This window comes from Caloenas nicobarica, chromosome 2, assembly GCF_036013445.1.
Source record: "Caloenas nicobarica isolate bCalNic1 chromosome 2, bCalNic1.hap1, whole genome shotgun sequence".
Taxonomy (NCBI): Eukaryota; Metazoa; Chordata; class Aves; order Columbiformes; family Columbidae; genus Caloenas; species Caloenas nicobarica.
In genome coordinates this window covers 87017779-87045735 of record NC_088246.1, presented here as the reverse complement: position 1 = coordinate 87045735, position 27957 = coordinate 87017779, and the positions used below count along the sequence as shown (strand labels likewise).

Below are 27957 nucleotides of genomic sequence, written 5' to 3'. Positions count from 1 at the left end.
CGAGTCTATAGAGTCTCATTTTCTACCCCCAGCAAAAGAAGCCAGGGAAGAGAAATCTAGCTGGGGAGATCCTCTGGAGAGGAGATGCCGAGGCGACAGGATGGAAAGGCAAGTAAGAACAGAGACCAGTTCACTGAGCAAGAAAAATGGAGCAGAATTAACCACTCAAAGAGAAGTGTTGGTAAGTTTGTAGAGCTGTGCCCTAAATTTTGGCATCTCACCAAGCTGGTGATCAGCTATAGGAAGGTCTTGTGCTGCAGATCATACTGCACTACTTTTACCGATGAGTTGAACTATACCTGACCTTGGTAGTAGTAATAAATGATGATAAACAGGGAAATGGTTCCTGACTGTTAATGATGGACTTGAAAAACTGGATTTAGTGCACTTAGGTTTCTGCACCTAGGTTTCCTACTTTTACTGGGTTGCATGCTGTTTGATTTGTCTCAGCAGACCCTTTTTGCACTTCCTTGGAATTGCTCACATTCTGTGGCTGTGGTTATAATCCTGCTACTCACCTGCAAACAGAAGCAAGAACATGGTACTTGTTTCTGCTGCTGACTTGTGGGTTGAAACAGAAACGGTTAAAATGGCTTCATACTTGCTTAGTGTGGCTTGCAGCATAAGCTTTTGCTGTAATCGCTGTGCAGTTTCGCATGCGTACAAGTGGGGGGAGGTAGTCACAGTCATGCCTGCAACTTGGAGATGCCATGACCTGCAGAAATACCTGGAGGCTCGTGATATGGGTAAGTTCATAATGCTCCCCTAAAGGCGGGAAATATAAATATCTCTAAGTGGTAGAAGTTTGCCATCAGCGTATAGCTTTCTCCGAGTATCACAAACATGTGCAAAACACCATGACCAAAAAGTCTGGAGGAACAGAATCAAATTTAGGCTGATTCCAGTTGGAGCTCCCTGGATCTCTCCCCTTGCCCCCACGGAGCTGCTACCTGGTCAGAGGTGAAGCAGGAGATGCATTACTCCTATGGAAAAATGTTGAATGTATACTTTAAGTAAGGCCTTTTCTAGCTCCTAGCATTGTTTTCCAAGATATTTTGGGGAAGTTCACGCTTTCTGAAGCTTCCTGAACCCTTGTAGCAGTGTGTTTCCCCTTCTGCACAGTCCGTAACAGAAACTGCCTTCCACTTAGCTGCTATTCCGCTTGTTGAAGTTGATCCTGGCTGAGACCTAGACCTTGCTTGCTCTCGTTAGGATTACCCAAACTCTTCTTCAGCTAACACGAATCGCATGAGCTCACCCTGGCCATTCCAACACAGAGAGCAAGAGGCCTCTGTGGCCCTTGGCTTATTCTCACCAGAGCTGTCTGCATTCCTAACTGAGGACAGGCTTGCAGAGGAGAGAAGTGGGTAGAGGCTTGTCCCATCTCAGCGACTTGCAAGGAGGAGAGACAATGTTCTCCTGCTGAAGCCGGGGAATGGGAAAAGGTAGTAGAGAGCTCTCTGTGAGTGTCTCAGGGAAGAGGTCCAGAAAGACCTTAAGGGGGAAGAAAAGGTGTACGGATGGTGTTAGTTAAAAAAAAAAATATCTCAAGAGGGTTCAAATAAGTGATCTCTGATTGATTGCCCCAAGGCTTATTTCCAGCAGGAGCACGCGTAGAAGGGCATAGGTTATTCTCTGTATTGCACTGAAATGCTGAATAACTGCCCCGAGATGAGAGAGCTGGGAATTGGGAAGGGCTCTGCGATACGGGGTTGATCTGCAGTGTTTGTACTATGTGTGTTTCATCTTCCTTAATGAGTCAGCAACGAGATAAACATTAACTTTCAGGCCTGGCTGCACAAAGAAATCACCTTTTAAATCCTAAGACCTTAACACAATTTAGGGAGGGCAGAAAGAGGCAAATGTGGATTTGGCTGGAAGGCTAAACTGTCACGCAGCGCCAACACTGACCTGGCCAAGGGGAGAAGGAGGCTGGAAAGGGAAGCTGAAGCATGTGGAAACTGCAGGCAAGACATGGCTCAGAAACAAATCCCAGGTACCTTGGAGCCTTCACAGGTGGATGCCATGTGAGCTATATCTACATTAAAACACAAACTGCATGTCCAAGCAGAAAGCACCAGCTAGATGACGCTGCAGAGGAGCACAGAGCTGGCACTTAGGAATGTGGGGTTTTTTTTTCTTTTCCAAAATGGATTTTTTAATGGAGCAGCACGCAGTGCTACATAGCTGGCAGCTTTAGGACTCTTAAGTCAACTATTTACTTCTGCTGTTCTTAGCTGCTTTTTAAGCCTAGATTTTCTTTTATTTGGATAAGTGTGTTCGTGGCTTTCTGTGAGTGTACTAAAGTGAGTGCCTGGCACACACTGATATTTAACAGGTTTTGTCTGTTTTGTTCTTTGCCCAGATTAACTGAGATGGGTGGAGAAACATCTGATAATCATGCCAGACAGTACGAATCTCTTCACTGTTTCATGAAAAGTGTTTATTTTCTATCTCCAACCATTTCAATATCTTACGATATTTTGGAAAATAAAAAAGGGAAACAAACAAACAAAATACCCACAAAAACAACCAACCCTTTAAGTTTGTCCTAGCGCTGCACTGGAGCAAACTGCTTATAACTCTGTAAAAGATTTAAGTCTGCGTCACTTGTTCAGACCATTACAATTCCCCTCTGTTTTTCCTGCAAAGTCCCTAGGGAGGTGGAAGAAAATTGCTCTTTAATGTACAACCGGAAAAGAAATTACACTGCTCTATGCAAATTCTCTACATACAGCTGGGACAAATTACACCTAGGAGACTGATATAAGGGAAGGTATGTGACAAGGGTGAATTTCTTTGTGGACGAATGTACTTCATCTTGTCAATGACTGAATTAGTGAGGTAATGAACATTTAACGATAGGGGAAAAAAAAAGAAAACCAACAACTTTGAAGTCACTAAGTTGTGTTTACATTTCGTGGCTAGATTTCAGACGGATGCTGATGACTTTGGTCCCCATTAAGGGAAATGCTGCTATAAAATCTACAATAATGTGGCGTGACACCAAAGCACAAATTCTGTCTGACTGCTGGAGGGTCTGCTGGGGAGATGGGGAACTTCACTCGTTTCTTAAGCAGAGGACAGGCTGCGGGATGGGCGCCAAGGGCTGTCCCTCCCCCTCGAAGCGGGCTCCGGGCCCCCCGCGCTGCCCGCATTCCCCCGGGCTTCCCGCACGAAAGTACGAGGTCCTGGGGCCTCCTCCCCACCCACGGAAACGAAACCAACCCCCGGGCGACAGCGGGGCGGGCCGGGGCGCCGCCGGGGGCCGCGGGGGCGGGGGGCGGCCCTGCGGGGGGCGGCCCTGCGGGATCCCCGCCCCGGAGGCCGCTCCGGGCGGTGTCGGCCTCACGTTGGCAGCCGGGGTTTGATCCCCGGGCCGGCGCCGGCGGAGCGGGTGAGGCGCGGCGGTGGCCGGGGCGGGGGGAGCTGCTGGGGTCCCCGCGGTCTCGGAGAAGGTTTGGGTTGGTTTGGGGTTTTTTTTGTTTTTTTCTAATTTTATTTCCCACTCGACTCTTTTGGGGACGTTTTCCCGAGGTGCCAATACCCGGGAAGCTGCTCCAAAGGTCCCCGCGGCGGGACCGCCTCGGATGTGACACCCCCGCCCCGCCCCGGGGGGCTCCGGGCACGGGGGTGTGTTTGGGGAGAGACCGGCTGACAGGTCTCCGGCAGGAGTTTTGTAGATGTCGAGATTCGGGGGTTTGTTTTAAAACAGCAACGCGTGCCGTTTTTACAACAGGTGTGTATTTGGGGTTTGGGTTGGGTGGGGTTTTTTTTTTTTTTTGTTTCGTTTTGTTTTGGTTGGTTGGTTGTGTTTGCTGCGTGCAATCTGAAATTAAGTGCCGCAGAGTGGCTTCTGCTCCCATCAGAAAGGTGAAGGTTTAGGAAAAAGGCGATCGGAAATAAGGACGTGATTTGGGAAGCCTTGGGAAGGTGGGCACGCTCCCCTTCTGACGTGCTTGCCAGCTGTGTGTAGCTCTCAGTATTACTCATCTCTTAAACCACTGCCAAGAGGTCTTTTAGGCTGAAGATACCATGCCCTACCAGTTTGCTTTTCTGCTGTGCATTTCAGGATACGTGTCTGCTGTGATGGTTACTGGTCCAGCTCTCCTTTTCACTGCCTTTCATACTAACCAACTGGTTTGCTTTTTGGACGAGCTGTACAAATTGTGTTCAGCTTATACTGTCATTTTCTGCAGTGGAGGAACAGCCAGATTTCTATGGTATTTAGTAAGTGAGTTTTAAGCTAGTGTGGTTCCAGCTGCTCTATTGCTAATATATGCAAGTCCATTTATTCCCATTTCAGGCCTTTGACCCACTCCAGTTTCTGCAAGTGATGAAACAAAGAAGTAAAGTGTGTGAAACAGAAAAAAATTGACCTATTTTGGTTTTAAGGCTCAGAAAATTTCTTTCTAGTCACCAAAGTTTGTTCCTCTAAGAATTTTATTTCTTTACTGCTGGACAAATAATTTAATTAGAAATCGAAGGGGACACCAGCGTGCAGTTGACACACCTGAGGGACGTGATGCCGTCCAGAAGGACCTGGACAAGCTCAAGAAGTGGGCCCACGTGAACCTTGTGAGGTTCAACAAGGCCAAGTGCAAGGTCCTGCACATGGGTCAGGGCAGCCCCTGGTATGAAGTTGTTTAAGCACCAGGTGAAGGGTGTTAGAATCGATTTTTCAAGGGCAAAAGCAGCATTAAAGTGCCAGTCAGCATATTAAGTGTGAGTGCTTTTATGACAAAGTTTCTGCATTCAGATTTGGACTTCTGAAAAAAATGTTTAATTTTCTTAGTTCTGAGTTTCTTTTTGCCATTGGGATATAAGGTTTTTTTCATTTTGTTTAACTTTTTGGATCATGTTCCCTGACTAGATGGTGTGGATTTCTCGTTCAGCATCAGGGCTTTCTGTTTATCATGTTTCTTAGGTACAGCTTCCAAGTCAAATCCTCACATCCTATCTACGAAAGATACAACAACAAACATTAAAAGATTTTTTCACTAATGTCTGCAGTTTTTCTTAAGCTTAATAGCTGAAAATGATTGACTTTGCATGATTACCCAGGCAAATGAGTTTGTGATTTCAGAAATACCTCTATGCTGTACCTCATGACCCTGTGCAGCTGAACTGTGGGAGTCACAGCTTCCAAACTGTGCTAGGGGAGAGGAGTATGGTTGTAATTTGATTGTTTTGAAAACACAAGGGAATAACCAGTGCTCAGAAGTCAAAAGGTTGTATAATTACACTGCTTTCATCACACTTGCATAACTAAATTTGTGGGTGTGATTAGAATTGCATCAAGTGTACCTCGAGGAGCTTCTTAATTTTCTTGTTTTAGGCTGTGACTTTTTTTTTTTTTTTTTAAATTACTATTGGGCCACATTAGTCGTATTCTAATCACGTTTTTATTCAGGCATTCTGACTTCTAAAAGAGTTACAGTACTCTTTAAAGTCAAACACTAATCTGAGTTGCTGTCTGACTTCTGACCCTGAATCGCTTCAGGATCTGTTTTCTGCTTTGAGGGGATTTGGGAAAGCATGACGGACACAGCATCCTTCCTGCAGTTTTGGGTTGATGCAGGTGACGTGGTGCCAGCACGAAGCAGCAACAGGGAACTTTGCCCGTGTGCTCTGTTGCCGGGATTCCTGGTGTGGTAAACACCGCTTCCTCCGTGAGTGGTTGCGGCGCCGGGGATCAGACACGACAATGTTGTGCCTTCCAGAAAGATGGAGAAATAGCTATGTATTAACTTTAAATGTCAGTGTTTCATGATAGAAAACTATCAGGACTGTCGTGCTCCAGCCACAGCAACGTAAAAGTGGTCAATGGCACTTTAAAGAGCGGAGTTTGTAGCTAAGGATCTTGTACTGTTTCTGAGGTGCTAGAAAGTTTAGTTTATATATTTCAAAATTTGGTTTGATGGAAAGTTTTGTTTTGTTTTCCCTATGAACAGTATAACTTGTGGTTGGACTATCTGTTGCCTGATCGTATAAAATCAGGTCAAAGTTTTGCCCCAGCATAAATGAGAGGAAAAAAAAGGAGATAAGTGTGTTACTGTCCACTTCTTGAGAAGGCTTCAGTGAAGCCAAACATGATGTAAAATGCTCCAAAAACTGCTGCAGGTTACTTCGTGGGTTTTCAGAGAAATGTTAATGCCATCAGCTTTTAGTTTCTTTGCAGCCTTATTCTGTCTTGGCAGTTTCTTCCCATTTTTTCGCTGCTGGGGAGCAACACCATTTAGTTTTGTCATGCTCAGGATCCACACCCCAGTGCTTGGGATTTTGCTGTAGACTGTGCACAGGTGCTGGAAGCTCCTGAGCAAGAGAGGTGGTGTGTCTCTAGCTCCTGTCCCCACATCCCTAGTGAGGACAGATGCCACTTACACCATGAACCCATGCAGAGGGATGTGGCTAGCAAGGCAACTTGCGCTGCCCAAACTTTTTTTCCAACAGACATTTCCCTGAGGAGAAGGTTGTGGGCTGAGCAGAAGAGTTGTGTTGTATTATTTGGACCACATCACCTTAAGGTGGAGGGCTAAAAATACAGGATGATGTGGCTGTATTTGCTCAGTCTGTAGTCCTGTTGCTAGTTCTGCATGTTGTCCTGGGCAAGACCCCATATTGGATTACTTGTCCATTGTATGTTGCTGACATTTTCCAGATTTTTTTGAGTGTTTAGCATTAATGTTTCCAGGCTGGGCTGGTGCACTGAGTTAGCTGAAATTGAGTTAATTTTCTGTGCAGTTAGAATATTTTCTTCTTGCTAGCTAGTATGGTCTTTTGTTTTGGATTTAGTATGGGAATAATGTGGTAACAACCAAGCTTCCCATGCTTTTCTTTCAGTAGCTAGGCTGTGTTTTGGAGTTGGTATGAGAAAAATGTAAGAACTCACTGATATTTTGGCTGTTGCCAAGGGGATGAAGGACTTTTCAACTTTCTAGCTGCAGGAGCAAAATAGCAGCTGGGAGGGAGAACAAGCCGGAGAGCACCTAGATTGACATCCAGCTTAGTCAATGAAATATTCCCTACCGTTAGTGTCATGCTTGGTATATAGCTGGAGCCGGCTGTTCTATCTAGTTAGTTTGGTTAGCTCTGTTCGGTAGTTCCATTCTGTTTGCTAGTTCTGTTTGGAGTTTGGTGTTAGTTTGGCCTTTTGCCGTTCTGCCGTTTTGCAGTTGGTCTTGGGCTTTTCTGCCTTTTGCTCTGCCTGGGATCAGCTGTTTGGGACCAGGCTGCTCTCCTTTCTGGGACTGGCTGTTCAAGCACAAACTGCTGTCTGGATCTCTGCTCTTCCGTGACCAGCTATACGGGACCAGTATTCACGAGCAATTGTGTTGAGTATCACTTACTTGATATTTATATACTAGTAGTAGTAGTTGTGCTGGTTTGACTGAAAATGAGCTAATTTTATTCATGCAGTTAGAAACCTTACTTTTTCACAGCTAGCACAGTCTTTGTTTGGGCTTAGTTTGAGAACAAGAAGATAACACCCTGGGACAGAGTTAATATTTTTAATTACTCTGGTCTGAGAGCCAAGGACATTCGAAGTGCTCTGCCCACAGGTGTGAGGCAGCTGGGAAGGGGCGTATGGATGGGGCAGAGCTTGACTGACATCCAGACTGATCAGTAAGAGTATTCCATCCCATTAGAGTCATGCTAATTATTTAAGGAGAGTTGGGGTCTTCTGGTGCTCTCTCGCATTCTCCTCACTTTCTTCACTCTCTTTGTTGCAGCCGGAGGAGTTCTGTTCGGGAGTTTCTTTAGTTCAGCCTGTTGCCATCCTGCTGTTTTGCAGAGACCTCTGGGCCTTTCTGCCTTTTTCTCTTTTCTCTCTCTGGGATCGCCTTTGGGACCAGGTGCTGCTGCCTGGGACTGGCTGCTCGGTGTGGACGAAGTACGCGAGGAGTTGCCTTGAGTATCTCTTATTTTATGTTCTATTTCTATTTTATATAGATATTTACTAGTACTGTATTAGTATTTTGTTATTTTATTTAACTGTGTTTATCTCAATCCGTGTTTCTCCCTTCCCTTTTGATTCTCTCCCTTGTTTGGAGGGTGAGGAGGGGGGTAAGTGGCTATAGTGATTATATTATATTATATTATATTATATTATATTATATTATATTATAGTATATTATATTATATTATATTATATTATCACAACAGTAGTTTATTATTATTATTTAGTCTTATTGAACTGTTCTTATCTCAACCACGAGTTTCTCTCTTCCCATTTGATTCTCTTCTCCCTCCCACTTGGGGAGGGGTAAGGGTAAGCGAGCAGTTACCATAGTCCTGGGTGCTGGCAGGGGTTAAACCATGACAGGTAGTCATGTTGGATGAATGGCGCTATGAAAGTGGGAAACATGTATCTTAGCATCGACCCAGTGCCTTGATATGATGTGGCGTGCGTGGGGCTTTGACTGTCATCAGGTCTGCCCTAGCATCTGTGCAGCAAAGAAGCATCATGGCAAGGTGCTTGGCACTGCCCACAGGTCAGCTGCTACCGGGGGAATGCAGGCAAGCTGTTAATTGGTGAGTTTGTGCAAAATCAGTCTTTCTGCCAACTTAAATGCTTGTTTCAGGTCCGTCTGTGTGATAAAGAGACGTCCTACTGGCTCCCCCCAGTTGTGCGGCTCTGCGCTGTGCGTGTGCCTGCTGCGTTTGTCTGGGAGCGACCTGCGGACGTGTTCGCTGTTCCTCAGTTCTGGTTTCATTTCATGTCACTTCGTGGGCACAAATTTCAGCTGTGACATGCTTGCCAAAGTCTGAGGTCTTAAAAATAGGGGATTTCCTATAATTGGAGATCTTTAAAGATGACACTGCTGGCTTCCAATGTTAGAAACTGTCCAGTACTCTGTATTTCATTTTCTTAGTTTACAAGTGGAAGTAAATTGTGCCTCTGCCAAGTGCCAGCCCCTCAAGAGGAGCTTGATATGCAGAGTCACACTTAACCATATTTTACAGGGCTGCATAATTTATATTTTATGTAGACCTTGCCACATAACTACCCAGTTTTTAGGCAGTTTGTGCAAATGCAGAGGTGTCAGGGAACCGCAGTTTCTTGGTCTTTGTGACTAATGTCCAGAGCGCTTCATTTGAAGCTTCTCTTGGCTTCCAAATGTCTGTAACAATACCAAATGTGCATTAGCAATAATAATAATGCGTTTTTACAAGCAGAGAACTTCCATGCAGTATATTCTGGGTTCTTGAATCGCATTTTTATTGAATATTTATATTAGCTGTGACTTTGGTATTACATTGAGTCATAGCAGCTGAAATTTAAGTTATCTTGATGCTTTACCTTTTCACCATGCCTTTTTTCCTTAAGAATTTAGGCAAGAAGTGCACAGTAATGCATTCTCAATAAATGGCAGAGGACTCATTCGTGCGTGAGCTAATTAAAAAATGCCAGATTGAAACTGTTGCCCTTTAAAAGATGGAGAGAGCAGGATTTAAACACCCCAGCTGCTTGCATACTAATAGCATTAGCTCTGCAGAATAAAGCTGAAGTTTTGACTTTCATAAGGCTGGATGTTGAGAGGCAGGGGGAGAGACCTTCAGGACCAGTTTCTGTCATCTGCATTTAGAGTGATGGCTTCAGTGTTGCTTTGTGCTGCCTTTCCCTTCTCCTTCTAATCTATCTTGGAAAGAGGGAGAGGGACAAGTAAAACTTCCAAGCAAACAAATAACACAGCTGGAATAACCTCTGCACACACGTACTGGGAAAGCACAGGCTTTGTGATCTGATGCGCCACCAGGAGATGCGAATTATTTCTGATTATTAATATTAAGTTATATGTGATTATTCATCCGTATGAAAAATACACAACTCTACATAGTGCTTCACTGCATGCAGAGTCTGGTATACTTTTGGAGAGGGCTGTGTGTGCTCTGAAGACAGACATAAATCTTTGTCATGAGGGTACAGCAGTCAGTCTCTGTGCAGAGACGAGAGTGACAAGCTGCATGGATGCAACCTGGTTAAAGGGGTCTGGCTTTCAGAGCAGGGTCTTTACCTGATGGCAGATGTACACACCGCCTGTAAGAGTTAACAGCTGTGGCTGATATTGCTTAGACAGTAAACAAGCTCAGATGAGTTGGTATTTTTTTTGTCATGGGTTACTTCATGCTAATGTTTTCCAGGCTACCACTTGGGATAATTGTTTACTGACGGGTAGAAACTTAAAATTCCTTGGACTGTCCTGCAGTGTGCGCCAGTCAAGTAGACCAGCATTTCTTGCTGCTTTTTCCTCTGGGCTACATCACTTCAGCAAAGGACCTCAAGGTGTCAAACCACAGTTTAGGAATGAGCCAGGTAGTGACTACCGAGGCGCTGGAGGGTTCACCTGGGCTGTCCAAGAGGTGTTTTCTCCCAGGAGCACCAGTGGTGGAGCCCAGTATGCAGCTTGTTTTCCTCTCTGCTGCTCACAAAGAGTTCTTTCCCACACAGATTTCTGATGACGTTCCCTCTGCCCTGATCCAGATATCTTCCCCACTCCTCGTGTGCAGCTGGGGGACTCCTCTGCTTTGCCGCTTGCATCCCTTCTCCAGTGCCGACACCGCGGCCACATCTGCAGGTCTTGCTGGAGTCACAGAGTCCACCAGTCCCTTCCTTTGGGGTGGCAGGCAACAGGCTGGAGAAGGTCCTGCTCTTTTGGGGCGGTGATGACCTGGCACCTGTGCTGCCAGGGGGTTGGGCATCCATCCAGGCAGGGCTGGGGACATTGCCTGGGGAGGGGGCAGCTGCTGCTGCAGCCTGCTGGACCTCTGCCTGGAGACACCTGGAGGGATGCTGCCTGCGGTACCACCCAGCCTCCTTAGTGCCTAATGACTGCGTGTCCTTGGAGGGTTGGGCTGTAGGTACAAATCTGTCTAGCAAGGAAGATTTGTGGAATCATAGAATCGTTTTGGTTGGAAGAGACCCTCAGGATCATCGAGTCTAACCATAACCTAACTCTAGCACTAAACCAGGTCCCTAAGAACCTCATCTGAACACCTTTTAAACACCTCCAGAGATGGTGACTCCACCACCTCTCTGGGCAGCCTGTTCCAGTAAAGGAAGAGCAAAATAATTCTCATTGCTAAGTAAGACTTCAACTTTTTTCCCCATGACCAAAGCTTCGGTTTTCTAGACAAATCAACAGAAAAACCCAAGGTTGTATTACCACTTAGCCTTTCAGCTAAACTTGAGTGTAAGAAGATGTTCAGGAGGAAAATATTTCCTTTACTGTATGAGTTTGGATTCAGCACAGCAAAATAAAAGAATTATAAAAGGCATTTTCAGACTTGTGTTTGCAAATAGATAAATCAGAAACAAACATGAGTGGCATTAGGAATGACTCAACATGCAACTGAGCAGCAGGTGTAATAAGAATCCTTAGACTGGGCTTCCTTCAAATAATAGATTTAGTACATTTATGTAAGTTCTCTTTGAAGTGTACAGGCACTAAGTAGCAATGCTGAATGAGGACAGATTGTTTTTTTCCACATTTAAAAAAAATCATCACAATGGCAGAAATTTCAAAGGCTCCTTCTTTAAAAGGAGATTATTTCTTCATTATTTTTTACTCAGGAATAAGGGCTTTAAAGAGATACTGGCTTTTTATGACATGAAATGCTTTTCACGTATTGCTCTGGACTGTAAATTCTCTGAAGGCTTCTCTCATGTTTTTTCTTAAATAAGTGGAAGTGTAGATGAGCTTCATTCATCTGAAGGTCCTGAATGAAGCACCCCGTACCTTCAAAAGGAAGCAGAATTATACAGGAGATCAAGAACTGAACTTTCTTTTGTTCTTGTAGGCATTTAGAGAGAGGGAAATGGTATGTGCAGACTAGGGCATGTGTTAATATCTTGATTAAATAGCTGGAACTGGTTCTGTAAAGGTAATTCTAATACGGTATATTTTAGATAATCACACAATAGGTAAGAACACGTCATGCCTGTTGCTACACAGAAGGAATAAGTAATCGTCATAACTGGGTAGATATGATTACAGCAGTTCAGGTCCTCTTGGCAGTCAGGGAGTCCAAAGAAGGCTGCTGACCTTTCTATTCTTTTTGTTTTCCCTGAAAGATCTTTGCAGAAGGGGGACAAGGGCTGAGAGAGCACTTGGGACTCCTACGCAGGACATCTGCGTAAATAAAACCTGTCTTGCAAGTAATACGCCTTGGTGCTACCGAAACTATTCAGTTTTCTAATAATTGCGTGATTCTAGTTGTTGTTTGGGGCTGGGATTCTGTTCTGTTATTTTCTGGAGTAGAAGTTGAGGTCTGATCAGCAGATATGGTTGAACTTTTGATAAGTCACTGATGATTACCATCTTTGCCTGTAAAGGATTATCTTTTTCTTGTTACACTAAGAAGAGATCCTCATCTCTAGTTGTTATGTTAAGTGAAGAAGGTTTGCTTAGCAAATTGACATTGCTTTGCTCTGTAAAGAAAGGGTTTCATAATTAAATAGTTGTTGAATTAAGCAGTGCTTCCCACATATCTTGGTATGTGTTTGATCTGTTTTCAGTAGTTTTTCATTTTTTTTTGGTGTGGCATTGATAACAAACTGGGAAATCAAAGACTTTGTAGTCACTTGGCACTACTTTAAAAGGCGTGTTTCTCTCTTCAGAGCTGTTATGGGGTGTGATCTATTGTAGGTATTGAATTTGTATGATTAATAGCTTTGTGTCTCCCTCTGGTTCAGTCAGTCGAGGTGTATGTGCACAGGTGTGCATCTGTGCATGACACTGATGCCCGCTCTATAAGTTTGTTTGTTTTCCCTTTAAAGAGGGACTTCGCCTATTTTATAACATACCTCGGTACTGATACTGCACGGTCTGGAAAAAAATGATGTGCAACTTTGAAGAGAGCTCTGCAGGCGCACACTGAATGCCGGCAGGCTTGGACCTGCGTGCCAAATCTTGCATCTCTTGGTTGAGCAGTCTCTCTTCCAAGCTCTGGATCCAAGAGAGGAAGCAGAAGGAGGGGGTACGGGTGGGTAGCAAAAGGGTTGGGACAGAGGGATCCCAAATCCTGTCTCCCTCTTTGAAGAAGGGGGTTACCTGCTTTTTTGGGAACTAGGAACATAGTGTTATGCGACGGGAGTATGAGACATGGCCACTTTGTGGTAACAAGTACCGTGTCTTGCTTTCAGTACCAAAAAGACTGTGAAGAGGAATGTCTTGAAAAGATGTCACACAGTCAGCTTTTAATTTTGGAAGACATTCTGTTATCTTCCTGATGGCCTTGTTACAGAGAGGGAGGAAAAAAGTGAAAGGGTGAATGTGCCATCAGAAACACTGGAATATTGGATCGTGCTTTAGCGCTGCCTGCTAGTTCCCAAGCTGATCTCTTACATTTTGCATTTTATCAGTTACGCATTTTAAGGTGACAGCCTCCAAAAAGGTTGTGAGGGAGTCAAATGTGGAGCTAATCTTTCAAAGACTCTTCTTGAGTTACTTGTGAAAGCAGCAGATGTTACAGATGTTTCTTATTCGTCTTGTTTCTGGTCTTTTTTTTTTTTCTTTCTTTCTTCTGCACGTCTCTCCTGCTGACTTTGTGGGGAGGTAAAACCTTAAGGTTTGGCACTTGCAGGAAGTTGATGATGTGGCATGAAAAGAAAAAACGCGGCGTCCTACTTGCATAGTAAGATAAACACTGCTATCAAGTCCTGCTTCAGCATTGTGCAACCTCTGTTCATCCAAATTTCTGCTAGGAGATGCGTTGGCAGTCCCAGGGCTCTGTTCCCCTGCGTGGGAGGAGAGTTGGTCCTCCCTGTCCTCACAACGATGCTCATGGTCAGTCTTCAAAACAGTGTGAGCCCAGCAGCTGGTCGCAGCACCGACAGGCTGTCACTGTCCCCTGAGGGACAGGATGAATTGTGTCCATATCCCAGGGAACGGTTTGGTTTAAAAATCCTTGGGTTTATTTTACTCCCCACATCAGTGTGTTATTAATTTAATTGCTCTTCGGTTTCTGAAGAATTTTGGAGGAGGCAGGGAGTGGGTGGACAGATCTATTTTAAACTACCCGCTTCTTTAATTCATGTCATGTTCGTGATGTATTTTTACCAGCAGCACTTTGTGATCCAACTGCCACTTCTAAAAGTCATTTACTTGAATAAAAAAGTGAAATTATATTTCTAAGTGTGACAGAAGCACTGAAAGTGCTGTTTGAACGGCAGCTTTCCCTTGGCAGGAGGGAAAGTTTATGAAGTCCAGGCTATGCTGTAAGACAAGTGTAGCAAAAATACTCATAATTGCTTGTTTGCAGGTTTTCCTGTCTCCCATTAGGCTTTTTATTAGGGAAATACCTACTTATAAATCACTTATATTAAATAAAAATGAATTAACAATATTTGGTTATCTCATGTTCTTTGACATTGATTTGTGGTTTTGGTTGCAATCACTAAGCCAGCGCATCCCAGTGCTCCTTGAAAAACAGTTGCTCATGCATCTGTGAACCATATGCCTTGAAAGGGGGCCTCCGGTAGGTTTTTTCAGGATTAATATCATTAAAAGCTTTTTCAACAAATTGCTCGATTCATCCTAAAAGCTGATGCAGACTTCTCATCTTTTTGCCTGTGAGAGGGGTAAAGGAAGAAATTTTGCATTCAGATATATTTCTGGTACTCCATAAAGCAAAGTATGTCATTTTAACAGATGGGCCAGCCCTCACTTTTTATAGTCCTAGCTTGTTCAAAATCAAAAGGGGGACCATACAGTCATTTTAAGTACTGAAATAAAAGTCTGCTCCATCTTCCTTTTGATGCTGTATGTTTAAATTGCTATTAACGAATTTCATTTGAATCATAATTGGTTTTTGTACTATAGTGGGACAACGTAAATCCAAAATACCCACCAAGCCATGGGCTGAACAACATTTGTAAGCCTTCAGATTCCATTCTAGTTAGCAGAAGGTTCAGTTATTTACACCCTACAGAGTTTTGTGTGGTTTTTTTTTTTTCAATGCTGATGCCTTTATCCTAAAGAAGAGAGAGAAGAAATTGCAGTGACTTGATTCGACCGGGACTGTTGTCTGTTAGTAATTCTCAGTTGTTTTTCTCTAGGCAGCAGTTGGGGTGCTTGTTGAGAATGTGCCTGTTGGTGTCCATCAGCAGTAAATGTGTGTACTGTGGGTGGGAGTGTCCCCATGTTTCCATGAGCTCTGCTGTTTTCAAACCTTACAGCTGATGTTTTGCTGTCTGCTACTTGGCATCAGTAATAAACTTTCCTTGCAGCTTCAGATTTTTGGTCCTTTTGGTTGTGTGTGAATCAGAGAACAGTTTGGGTTGGAAGGGACTTCCGAAGGCCATCTAGTCCAACCTCCCTGCAACGAGCAGGGACATCTTCAACTAGATCAGGTTGCTCAGAGCCCCGTCCAGCCTGGCCTGGGATGTCTCCAGGGATGGGGCATCTACCACCTCTCTGGGCAACCAGGACCGTAACTCACGTGTTACTTTTTCCTACTCGGCATGTGCAGGCGTAACCCCTGGCTGTGCCAGCTGTGCACATGTTGGTGCAGCACTCAAGTAGAAGCTGACAGAAGACCTGTCCGTCATCTTCTATATTCACAGCACATGGGTTTTGTGTAAATGGGAACTAGCAACCCAAAAGCTTCTCTGATTACCTCTGTAAAGTTTATTAACACCATTTACAGGTCTTAACCCACCTTTTGTTCATGGGAGAGACGAGGTCTGAGTTTTGCCTCTGAACAACTTGCATAACGATGGCCTGTAATCAAACTTCTTCAAACAACAGAATATTAGAAAAGGCCAAATATCAGCAGTACTCTGTATATATGCAACAATACTTGTAAAAATGTAAGCGTAGCTGTTTATTTAATTGCCAAGGTTGGTGTTCATGCTTAACTCTTCAACTGGATAGTTATCCACAGTTCATGGGCTTAACTTCCTTGGAAAACCTAAGCCACTCTTAAATTCCGTGTTAAAGCCAGGAGGGGCAGAAGCTCAACTGACATAAAACTATGCTGAATGAGTAATTCCCTTCATAGACTCTCTAGGGAAGGATCTTTTCAGTCTGCTCTGGGAATGCCTTTGTAAAAAGTTGAGTTCTCTTAAAGTTTTATACTAAATCAATAAATAAGTTACTAATGGAGCAGCTGTTGGTCATAAACTCTGGGAATTTCCTATGCTAAAATTTAAATTAGAGGATAAATTTCTCACTTAGGGAGCAGATACTGCCTTTGTCAATTATTCAGTCTCCAGGCCCTCTCTCAATTCTAGATTTTCTTATCAACAAGAGACAACCAAAACCTTCCATAACCCTGCCTGTAATGCCAACAGAGCAACAGAAACCTGTCCTGGTTTATGTTTGTGAAGAACAGTGAGAGCGTACCCCCTTTGTGATCTCCTGAGCTGTCTACCAAATCCCTGGGGAGAAGCTTTCTCCAGAGCTTCAAATTGACCCTAAACTTACCCAAATTGAGGCAAGAACATTGCTTTAGTTCCCCGTCCAGTCGTTTGATGCTTAGTCAGCTACTATTGCCTTACATGGCCCATTTGTAGACTACAACTCCCAGGAACCCCTGGTCTTTAAAACCTTGACTTAGTGGCAAAGTGATGATGGGACAGGTCTCTGGATCAGTGCATCCTGAAGCAAACACTTCTTCTTGTTGTTATTGAACAGCTGCTTTGATATCAGCCTTCCTGTGACTCCATTGTAACTATATATCGAGCCTTCACTGTGTGGAGGAAAGCCTGGAAATGTGAACCACATGCACTCAAAACTCTAGAAACTTGAAAAACTAACTATATAAAGTATGTATATTAAGGATATAAAAACATGCTCGCCTTATACATTTCATGTTTTGTGTTTCATTTGTAATGGTGTCGTACTTGGATATTTTCCTTTTTGTAAGAAAACAAATAGAAACAAGTATTTCAAAACAGTGACAAGATTTTCTTCTCTCTCTTTTTATCACTATTTTAGGAAGGCATGAGGTGCGGTCCTGGACAACAGCCACCAAGCAATCCTTGTGTATTATGTGGCAAAAAGTGAAAGTGCAGCTAATGCTAAGCATGTCTTTCCTCGTTGCTGTTTTTTGGTATTGCAGAAGACTATACAGCTTTTTAGCACAGCTACTGAAACGGTAGGCTTTTATTATGCAGACTTTAATCATCCACGCTGTTGCTTACTTCAGTAAATATTGATCTTTGACAACTCCTTTTTGACACCTGTTTTATCATTTGGATTTTAGGTGGAGCAACTACCTTCAGAGAAAACTCATAAGTAATCTTTTTGTTGTCATTCCATATTCATTAATCCTCTCCCCCGCAACCACCCTTCAGATGCAGAACCGCAGAATGTAACTAATCTGTGAATTCATCTCGATTTAGGGAATCTCAGTGTGCTGACAGAAACCGATCTACTTGGTTACAGTGCGAGAGAATGGAAAGGAGAAACAAAGCAGGCCAAACACATGAGGGAGGTAAGAGTTAAATTTTAATCTCTGCATGAGGATGAGGGAGAAGAGGTACCCAGGTAAGGAACAGCACTGCCAGTGCAAGCAGCTGCTGCAGCCACCACAGCCTGTTGCACTGGCTGGTCACATGAAAAGCAAAAGGGACAGCTTGAACGTGGGTCTAGGTAAAGACTGCAGCAAAGCAGGTCAAAATGTAGATCAAGTTTTACTCTTGCATCTTCTCCGAGTTCTTCCCTGTGTCACTGATGACCCACGCAGCAGCTTTTAACAGGAAAAATCATCCCCAGTGCTACAGCCTGAATAACTCGGTCTTAGGTGCTGTCTCTTGGCCAGCCTTCGATTTAAGGTAAAAACTCTTTTCCAAGCTCTGAAGGTCCGTGTGACAGCAGCTGGCGCCTGGCACCCCCTGCAGCAGCCACCGAGGGTCCCTGTCTGGCTGCATCAGCTGCAGCTGGGGCAGGGGCTCACATCTGACCTGTGCTGGGTTACCTGGGTGCTCAGCGGGTGAGGACCAGTGTGCTGGATGGCGGCCGTCCCCTGCCTTCCCTTAGTGCCCCTCTGCTCCAGCTCTGGGCCCCTGTCCGCACGGTGCCGCCAAGGTGCGCCCTGGCCCTGGCACGGCTGCGCCACCATCCTCCCTGCCCCAGGCCCAGCAAGCAGGACACACGCAGGTTAACTATACCCTGACTACACCCAGCAACTGCTGCTGCCTCGTACCACATGTAGCTGGGACTAACAAGCTACTAATCTAACAGTTGATGTCCTCATCATCCTCAGCACCCTGATCAGCCGCTGAGGGGTGGCTGGAGACAGCCCTGGGCTGTGTGGGGAGGTGGCATCCTCTGCTGCTTGTGGGCATCAGCTAATCCTTGGTGCTGCTTTTTTTCCAGTTATCTTCTTTTTTTCTTTTTTTCCTTTCTGTGTAAGGTTTTTTTTGTAGTCCTTGTATTTTTTTGGTTTTTTACGAGACAAAAAGAAGATACCTTTCAGAAACCTGGAGTTGTGTCCGAATGATGAACAGAGAAAGGATCCAGCTTTGCCAGATTAAATGCAGGAGCACAGTAATGCCAAAAGTGCCCAGAACAACACACAACAAGGCCAAAAGTGATTTGGAGGAGCAAGTAAAAAAAGATAGCAGAACTTTAATTTGCAAAAGCATATTGGGCAACAAGCCTTTCAGAAAATCCATGAGCCTTCTACGTGATAAGAGCTGAAAAGGAGACTCCTTTCTTTAGAGCAGCCAGTGGATGGCTCGTTATAGCATGTAGAAGTCACTGCAGTAAGGAGCACATTTGAGGATCTCTGCCATTTTAGGACCTCTCTCCTGAGATCCTGAACCTGCTTTACCTGCTTGCTGTCCCCAAAAGGGGCAGTCCCTTGCTTGCCTTGTCTCTCCCTTTTCCTTACCTCATTCTAGCTAAGCAGCCCCTCTCCCTCTTTTGTGATGGCTCTTCTGTTGGATGTGGTTCACCAAGTTGGTGAGCTGAGAGAGCAGGTCATCCCAAAGGACCCTTCTCTGAGCCACCCGAGCTTGCTGAAGCAGCAGGAAGCTCCCCCACCAGGATGAATTCAGTAGACTTGCGATTATCACGGCCAATGCAAAGTAAGAATAGGGGAGACTATACAGCTGAGGTCTTGGGATGGGTGAGGAAGCAACTGAGATGAAAGAGAACCAGGAGTTGAGACCATCCTTCCTCCCCCTTCAAGAAGCAAACTGTGAGCCTGCTGCAGCAGCCTGCAGAAGTGCAGAGCCCTCTTTCTGAATTAATTCTCTGCCAGTTTATTGAGCTGAATTGTCTTGCCAAGGGCTCAGGTGAGAGCCAGAGATAATGCAGAGGAAATACAGGGAGCGCGTAGCTGGAGGAAGGGTTATCCACTTCAGCACACAGCTGCAAATCTGCTTAGGTCACCACTGCACGATGGATCCAGGTCACTGCAAGAAGACGCTTCTGCCACAAGGAGTTTTCTCCAGTCGCCTGTTCCAGCCCTTTTGCCGCTGCATCCCACGTGTTGGCACAAGCGGTGAAGTGGTCAGGGTTAAAGCTATTATGGCAAAGAAGTCTTCACCGATCTGCTCTGCTTTGGTTGGCCCTGTGAATGTTTACACAAGTAGCAGTGCAGAGACCGGAGGAAGTTGCTGGGTTTGGAGAGAGCACAGAATCATTCTTAAGGGGCAGTGTCAGTGTAACGTGTTTACAAAAACCATGAAGTTAGAACATTTTTGTATATATAAAATTATAAATACACTTGTTCTTTCCTTTAATTCCCTTTTATGAGTAGTCTGGAATTGGACTCAAATTCAGCATGGGTTTCGTCCAAGATTTAAAGTGTTTATTGCTAAATTTTTTTTGGTCTTTTTCTAGGCCTATGAAGAATTGTTTCGGAGCTATCATGTCAAATATCTGCGACAAGTCAGGAGGGACAACTATTGTGTACTAAGAGCAGTGCTTTTTCAGATATTCAGCCAAGGCATTCCATTTCCATCATGGATGAAGGAGAGAGATATATTAAAGGTAAAATTCATGTCCTAAATAAATATAATTCAAGTGACCTTGTACTGCAGAAGGAAGTTAGGTTCAATGTAAAAACTGCTGTGTCTGATATGGACGTAGAGGAAAATCATTTTCAGAATTAAAAGTTTTTCAAACTCTTTGAGCTAAGCTTAATTGAAAAGGTGTCCCTGATCTGAATGTACCAAAGTCAGTGTGACTCTAAATGGTAAAAAAAAAAAAAGGATGGATAAATGTTACTGCCACTCTGCTAGATGTCACTCCTTTAACACAGAAGGATATCCGAATCCTCCTCATCCACATCTGTGCAAAGTCTAGTGGCTCACTTGGGAGCTGCTGAGTGTGTTGCTGGAGCAGCAGGAGTCCTGCCCAGGGCTCCAGGGGCTCTGGCAGGAGAGAGCGGGAAGGAGGTGCAGAGCTATGCCTGCTGCCTGTGGGGACATGTGTGCAAACTGGAAGGTGTCTGTAATCCTAAAAACCTCACTGAGTTTGGATGTTTCCAGCTTTTCCAGAGTGTGGGTTATGTACTTCACTGAGAGCATATTTTCTTCCTTTTTGGCTGGCCCTGTTTTAGAAGTTCCTTAAGGACCTGGCAGCCAAGTGGAGCTTCCTTCTTAACATTGGAGTTGTTCTGAAGCCCATTTATATTTTTTTATTTGTACTGTACAACCAGAGGATAGAAACACATCATAAATTAAAATGTATGTAGACAAGTTTATATAACTTTATATTCTACTTTTTGTTATGGCTATGATCTCTACTTCATTAATTTTTGGCTTTTTCTCCCCAGCTCCCTGAAAAGCTTTTGTATTCCCAAGGTTGCAACTGGATTCAGCAATACAGTTTTGGGCCAGAAAGATACACAGGTCCCAATGTCTTCAGTAAATTGCGCAAATGTATGGAGACATTGAAGACCAATGTGAGTATTTAGGAGAAATAAAAGCACTGAGAAGTGGATTGAGACAGAGTTAGGGAACTGCTCCTTGTTACATGTTTCTGTGGCAGTCAGCCTCCCTCCCAGGTTCAGAGGGCTGAGCTGGTGGGCATGCCGTCGTCTCTCCTGCGGAGGAATCTGGTTTTGGGGATTATACTAGGCTAAGTGCTCACGGTCCCCCTGAAAGCTGGGAAGGCCATGCTCCCCACAGCTGTTAGTTGCTGCATGGTTACTTGCACTCGCCATCAAGTGGCATCTGCAGTACCTCATCGTTTTCATTAAAAATAACAACATGCTGTATGAGATCCTCCTGGATTCCCTCCCCAAATGGGAGGGAACAAACAGTGCATTTTCTTCCCAAACTATTGTCTTTCTTTTGCTCCCCTCTCCATGGAGTGTTGTATTTATCCTGTTTTACTGTAATTTGTAACCTGAAGCACTTGATTACGAAGACCTGTCAGCCTCACTGCCCCCTCTGCTCAGCATATCCAGACTGCTGACATTCCCAACCAGGAATGCAACTCTTATTTACATAGCTAAAATCTGAGGAGCTTTAGTATAGAGTCATAGAATCATTTTGTTTGGAAGAGACCCTCAAGATCATCGAGTCCAAGCATTAACCTAGCTCCAGCACTAAACCACGTCCCTAAGAACCTCATCTATACGTCTTTTAAACACCTCCAGGAATGGTGACTCCACTGCTTCCCTGGGCAGCCTGTTCCAATGCCTGACAACCCTTTCTGTAAATAAATTTTTCCTAATATCCAATCTAAGCCTCCCCTGGCGCAACATGAGGCCATTTCCTCTCATCCTAACAGTTGCTACTTGGGAGAAGAGACCAATCCCCTCCATGCTACAACCTCCTTTCAGGTAGTTGTAGAGAGCGATAAGGTCTCCCCTCAGCCTCCTTTTCTCCAGGCTAAACAGCCCGAGTTCCCTCAGATGCTCCATAGAACCATAGTAGCCTCAAAGCCTTCTGAAACAGAAAAAATTGGCCTGACAAGACCTTGCACCTTCCTTAAGCTCCTCTGGGGTTTCTGCATGTCTGCAGTTGCGTGAGCTCTGGACTGTTCCTGTTTGCTTTGCTACAAGCTGTCCCTAGCACACCACCACCCTCTCCTCCACATCTTCCTCCTGCCAAGCTGTCATTTTGTATGCCCTCCTGGGTCGTAGCCATCAAATGGGTACTGCTATTTGCTGGACCCCAGGGTTTTGGCCAAGATTAGGTTGAAACCCCTCTCTGAAGGTTATCCATTGTCCAGTATATCAGATCTTAAAGCATCATTTTTAATTCTACAGTACAGCTTACAGTACTGGATGGCTTACCACAGCCACAACAGCTTATTTTACTGGTACGCATTTAAGCTAGTTCCTTTTACATGGCCCTATGTATGCAAGCCGCAACTCTGTAGTTTTAAGCACTATTATCAGTGATAGTAATTGTTACTTAAAGAAAAACAACAGACGACAGATAGAATTATTTAGCTCTAGAAACAAAGCATTAGTAATAAAAAGAGGGAATCAGAGATCTGGTCCTTGTCCATTGCCTGCAACCTTACTGTGCCACAGTGACAACTGCCTGTCTTCTTGAGATGTGCCTGGTGGTTCTTGTGTGCTCTTATCCTTTTGTTTTGGTCGCTCTTTGTGTTTGCCAGTGTTGGGTTGTTAAGCTTTTAACTTATTGTGGTTGTTTTAAGTTGATATTAGTCCCTTAGCACAAAGCATTTAAACTGGACGTTTGTACAGAAAAAGCTTTCAAGTCAGCATGGTGAACAAATCCATACAATTAACAGATCATTGCAGAGCAGCTGTATGACACATTGTGCTGTTGTTGGACATGAGGTCTAGCTCCCAGCTTCATTTTATTTTTATAAAGATGCTGTTTGGCTGGTGAGATGGATTTTTTGCCTATTTTCACTAACAGGGTTCTCTGCTGCCTTTCCCAGCTCCAGCATCATCTTTTGGGCTGCTGCCTGCAGATGCTGTTGTGCCTGAGCCATGTTGGTTAATAGGTGCTTTACACTTAGGACGGGCTTTTCACTGAGGTACTGGAGGTCCTCTAGCAAAGGGATATTAGTGCTTCATCCGCTTGATCTCATTTTTAACCTGTAAGGAAAGTCTGCTGGAATGCATGAGGACATGGAGGGGATGTTTCTCCATTTAGTTGCAATTCACAGTTTATGGCCACTTCAACGTATAAATTATACAAACACAGAATTAACTGAAATTCATTTGAATCCCAGCCATTGAGCGTCATCTCTTATTGTGGTCCCAAAAAACCTCTCAGTTCCAGATGACTCTTTTTAGCCACTCTGTTCAGGACTGGGTACTTTAAGTTTTCTGATTTGGTCACCAGTCCAACATTGTCTTCTGGACAGCCCATTTTCTGGGTGCGAGCGCTGGCTTTTGATTCCTCTAAAGCAACAGAGAGCTCAGGAGCTTTCGTTATCAACTGTGAGCAGAATGAGAAATTCCTACCCCATTCATGTCCAACTTGTGTCTTTGTCTTGTGCCACCTTGTGCGGCCAATTTACCTTGACCACAAGAAGCAGAACACAGTAAAGACATACAAATGTGTACAGTTCATAATACTATTCTGGCTTGTCCAGTTTGTAGAGGTTCCTTTTAATTGACACACCTCTGAATTGGGCTCAGCACCTAAAGAATTCAAGGTAGGACAACTTTAATGTAAAGGGTATTATAGAGGAAAATCACTGAGTTTTGGAAGCTGTAAGTTAAAAAGAGGTCAGGAGTCATCACTTACTCTAACCTTTTCTTAGGGCTTAGTGTGTATGTCTGATGCACCTACACAGATTTCCTTTAACTTTCTGAGGTCCTTTTGGTGGTTACACTCCTTTCAGACTATTTACTGACAGCAATACCTGGATTTTCTAAAATGGTGGTGGGTGTCTTTTGCATAGGGGAATTACATTTGTTTTCTCATAGACTGTCATTAGCACCCAGGTGCTTGGAGCTCTCTGTAGTAAATAGGTTCAGCTGGATAAATGAAAACTGAAATGTGAAAGGCTTCAGATTTCACTGTGGATCCCAAAGAACCACCTGCTTATTTGCACCATGATTTGGCCACAATGATGGTATAGTACAGACTGGCAATTGTTCTTGTTTTGGAATCTTTCATGTTAAATAGAATGCTTAATAATTTGATTAATAGTCTTCTGTGTGCTTTGTAGTGGACTGAAATAAGTGCTACTAAAGATCATGAAGAAAGAGGGAACATGTGTAACACACTCTTTTCTGATGAGAGCAAAGAGCACAAACTATATGAGGCCATAAAATTCATCATGCTCTATGAAGTTGTTGAAGCCTATGAGCAGATGAAGAACAGGGAAGAACCCGTGCACAACCTTTTTAGCCTTCTCCTTGCTCGTGATTCTTCATCCGACCCTTTGAGTTTCATGATGAATCATCTGAACTCCGTAGGTGACTCTATTTGCCTAGACCAGGTAATTATATAAATGAAAAATAAATCACAAAATTTATTCCATCTCTGATGTCATTAGGTGAATATATCATACATCATCTGTGATAGCTGGTCCTTTTTTTCTTTGAGATGTGGGGAAGTGGACTGAGGATAGTAATTTATCTTCCCTGTAGTAGAGTAAAATGGGGTGGACAGTTTTCTTGCTGGGCCAAAAATAAATGCTGCAAGCTATTAACAAGATGTAGTTTAGAACAATGGTACCTTTGATATGTAAAATAATTTCCAGTTACACAGATTTGACCTGTTGTTTCGCTTTTCTTATCTGTTCCACCATCCCAAACCCTCTATCATGACTCTATTTTTTTCCTCTCTCTTTGGTTCCCTTAGGTCTAATGTCTGTTAAGAGTAGGAAATGACAACTCTATCTGTTTTTTTTTTTCAATTTTGTATTTAGTGAGGAGTTAAGTACTGACATCTAAGCTCCACACTGCCACTCTGCAAATAGTTTCACTTTCCAATGGGTGTAATTATTTTTTATAATAAATTTCAGTTAGCAAGTCAATTGTTACATATTGCTGTCGCATTCAAGAGCAGGTTGGCTATAACTGGGCAAGTTCTGCTCTGTCTGGCTATGCTTTTGCCAAAGCATTTTTCCAGATTAAGCAATCCTTTGCAATAAGTGTCAGTGAAGATGCCTTGTACATGAAGTACAAGGAAATTTTTTCCTTTCTGTTATGTTTCCCTTATATAGCAAGTGATCACAAGGTGGCAGGCTTCCCATTTTTCAAGGTGTACCAGTCTTTTAATAACAGCTAGTCCCTACGTGCTCTCCACTGAGCTGTATGAACTGGCTTTGGGAGCAGGTTATGTATTGTGTCAGGTGGAAGAGAGATGTTTCCAAAGTGTCAAGCATTAACTAGAATATCCTCTACATGCAAAAGAGCAGTGGAAGGACTGTTGAAACATTGAGAATACCCTCAAACTTTTAATTTTCTTACTCCACTTACAAAAGGGCCCCTTTTATTCCTTGCCTACTGTTTTGAAGCTAGATGACTTGCCTTAACTTGCATTATCTTCTCCTTAGTTTTCTAAGCCTAGGCATAAGTGTCTTACAGACTTCTTTCATCTTTAGGTTGAACTGTTTCTTCTTGGATACTTACTTGAAGTGAAGATAAGAGTTTACAGACTGCATAGGTTTAATACCGAGGAATTTCAAGTAAGCTATCCAGATGAATACCGAAGGGAATGGAATGAGATTTCTCTCCTGACTGAAGATGACCGCTACTATCACATCCCCCTTTTCAGAACGTGAAGGACCAGTGACTTTTTTTCCTTTCTATAATATAGTGAGTGACCAGTTCCAGTAAATTAGGTTTCTAATTGGCAGCAGTAAGATTTTGAGAATGCTTGTTAATGATTACAAGATGATTTATGAGTTTACCGTGTAAAAATTTTACTTTCCTTTTGCAGCTCAATTCACCATCAGTCAGCCATAAAACCCATAAAATATATTGTTGTACTGTCTGGGGGGAAAAAAATGTCATATTCAAGAGCTGTCAGACAAAAAAGATTGGACTGCATGATGAAGGCAAAGGTATTACTGGGTTTTCCATTGCTAGTCCTGTATTTTATACTCCAAACTTGCACTGATCTAGGGCTGCCTAGAATGGGAGGATGCAAACTGGGGCCTCTGCAGAGCTGCTTCAAATCACAGGTGGCTTCTCCTGTTGCTGGAACATCTCCCTCCAGGGACGGTCAGAGCAAGCAGCTGCAGGTTGTACTTAACTTCAGACAGGTGAAATTAAGCTACCTGCGTTCAGTGCTGATACCTGAAGGTGAAGAAATGTTACACAGGGGGAGGAAAAAAAAAACCAACCCACACACAAATACTGTGACAGATGAATGGAGGATCTACTTTATAATGGAGGAAACTACACAAGCTTTCCCAAACCTAAAAATGGCAACATTAATTAATAAGTAACATGCAATAGAGTTAGACCTGGTAGCTGCCTATGGATTTTGTCAGCTTGTCAATCCTTTGAGGGCTGATTTCAACATTACCTGCCAAGAGATAACAAGATTTCCTTTGCAATTCATCTGAGAAAGCTGCGCACAGAATAAATTCGCAAACACTGCAATTTCAGAAAAAATTAATTTTCTATGCGTTATGTGAATTCAGCAGTGTGTATACATGTTTTGTCCTCTGAGTATATATCAATCTCTTTGAAGTCTAAACTAAAGATACCTTATGCAATGTTTGAAGAAGTCTGTCTGGGACAGCTAAATGATATTTACTTTATTACATGGAACATTTTGCCCGGTTCTATTCTCTGTAATAATCAATTGTGTTTTGATTATTTCAAAAACAAGGGACCTTAATTTGAAGAAATATTAAAATGATGTAGCAGATCTAGCAAAATATTTATGAAAAGCTTACAATCCCATAGGCATACAGTTATATTGAAGAAAGTAGGTTTTATTAAGAAATAAAGCCTCTACTTTCCTTATCCTAGAAATATGGGAACAGGCAGGTTTGGTTTTTAACTCCTGCAGGGGAAAATACCAACCAGTAACAAAAATGTGAACAGGGCCTGCAGGAGCTAAAGCAGTTGCATGAGGTAACTAAATGGTAATGTTTGGAGTGCACCAAGACCACTCTGTTCCTCTGTGTAAAGGAATGCAGCTTTATCCTTTATGGTCCTTTTATTTGTATGTATATGTACATATATTTATAAACACAAACACCTAAGTTCTGTATTATAACAGTTTTGTTTCCGGAAAGTTTTTCTGAGTTCAGTTTTGCTCAGTAATTTGTAGCTTTTAATGAAGAAGGCATGATACCTATAATAATTTCATCTCATCAAAACCTGCATATCAAATACTTTATTTATTAAAAGAAACTTTTTTTTCACTGAATGAAATAATTTGCTTACTTTAGATTTGGTTCTGCACCGCATGGGGAAATGTTCTAATGTCTGAGATTCGGATATTGCTATCTGTTTTGCATCAACAGTAACATTTACAGCTATCAATAAACTTGTCTATATTTTATTCTTGTTTTGGTACAAGTAGATATACCAAAAAAAGGATGTATTTTTATAGTGGGCTTTTTAATGGTTTGCATATTATTTATGAATAGGAAAACAAAAGCATTGCAGCTGAAAGCGTTAAATTGTAAAAAATGTATGTTTTTGTAATCTTGAGCATATTGATAGCACGGGGTTAATAAAGCCAGTGGAATTTGCCTTACCAGTTTGGATGTTTGCATCTGAACTAGGTCACCTGGGGCTCTCTGCCTTGTTGGTGGAGGACAGTGGCATGCGGCCGGTCAGAAAAGTGGGTCTCTGGAAGGGACTGGTTTTCCTCACTGACTGTCATGGGAGCTGGCAGTGATCAGCATAAATCTCTCTGCTCTAGATGTCTGAAGTTAGGCGAGATTAATTTTGTCCCAAGAATCCAGAAAGGATATGTTGAAACAGATCTGCTGGTGTAGCAGAGGTGCCAGCTGAATCACAACTGGAACAGAAATGGGATGTGAAGAAAGAGGAACTTCATGTGAGGATAACTGCAAGTCTTAGAGATAAATGCAGAGAGAGCTTTACGCAGGATCATAAGAAACATTGAGACGGATTTGG

General features: G+C 43.3%; 1 protein-coding gene across 3 annotated transcripts; it reads left to right on the top strand.

Annotated features, from left to right (window-relative positions):
- Positions 1 to 17: 17 nt before the first annotated feature.
- OTULINL (OTU deubiquitinase with linear linkage specificity like) lies at positions 18 to 27373 on the top strand. Of its 3 annotated transcripts, none has more exons than XM_065629199.1 (8): positions 18 to 181; positions 16944 to 17103; positions 17212 to 17243; positions 17351 to 17442; positions 19800 to 19949; positions 20737 to 20865; positions 24072 to 24344; positions 25455 to 27373. In XM_065629199.1, the coding sequence occupies exons 1-8, from the start codon at positions 85 to 87 to the stop codon at positions 25632 to 25634; spliced, it is 1113 nt and encodes a 370-aa protein (XP_065485271.1). In that variant the 5' UTR covers positions 18 to 84; the 3' UTR covers positions 25635 to 27373. The 3 variants fall into 3 exon arrangements, with proteins under 3 accessions (XP_065485271.1, XP_065485272.1, XP_065485273.1); XM_065629200.1 differs by lacking the exon at positions 18 to 181 and adding an exon at positions 7876 to 7915; XM_065629201.1 differs by lacking the exon at positions 18 to 181 and adding an exon at positions 7878 to 7894.
- Positions 27374 to 27957: the final 584 nt, after the last annotated feature.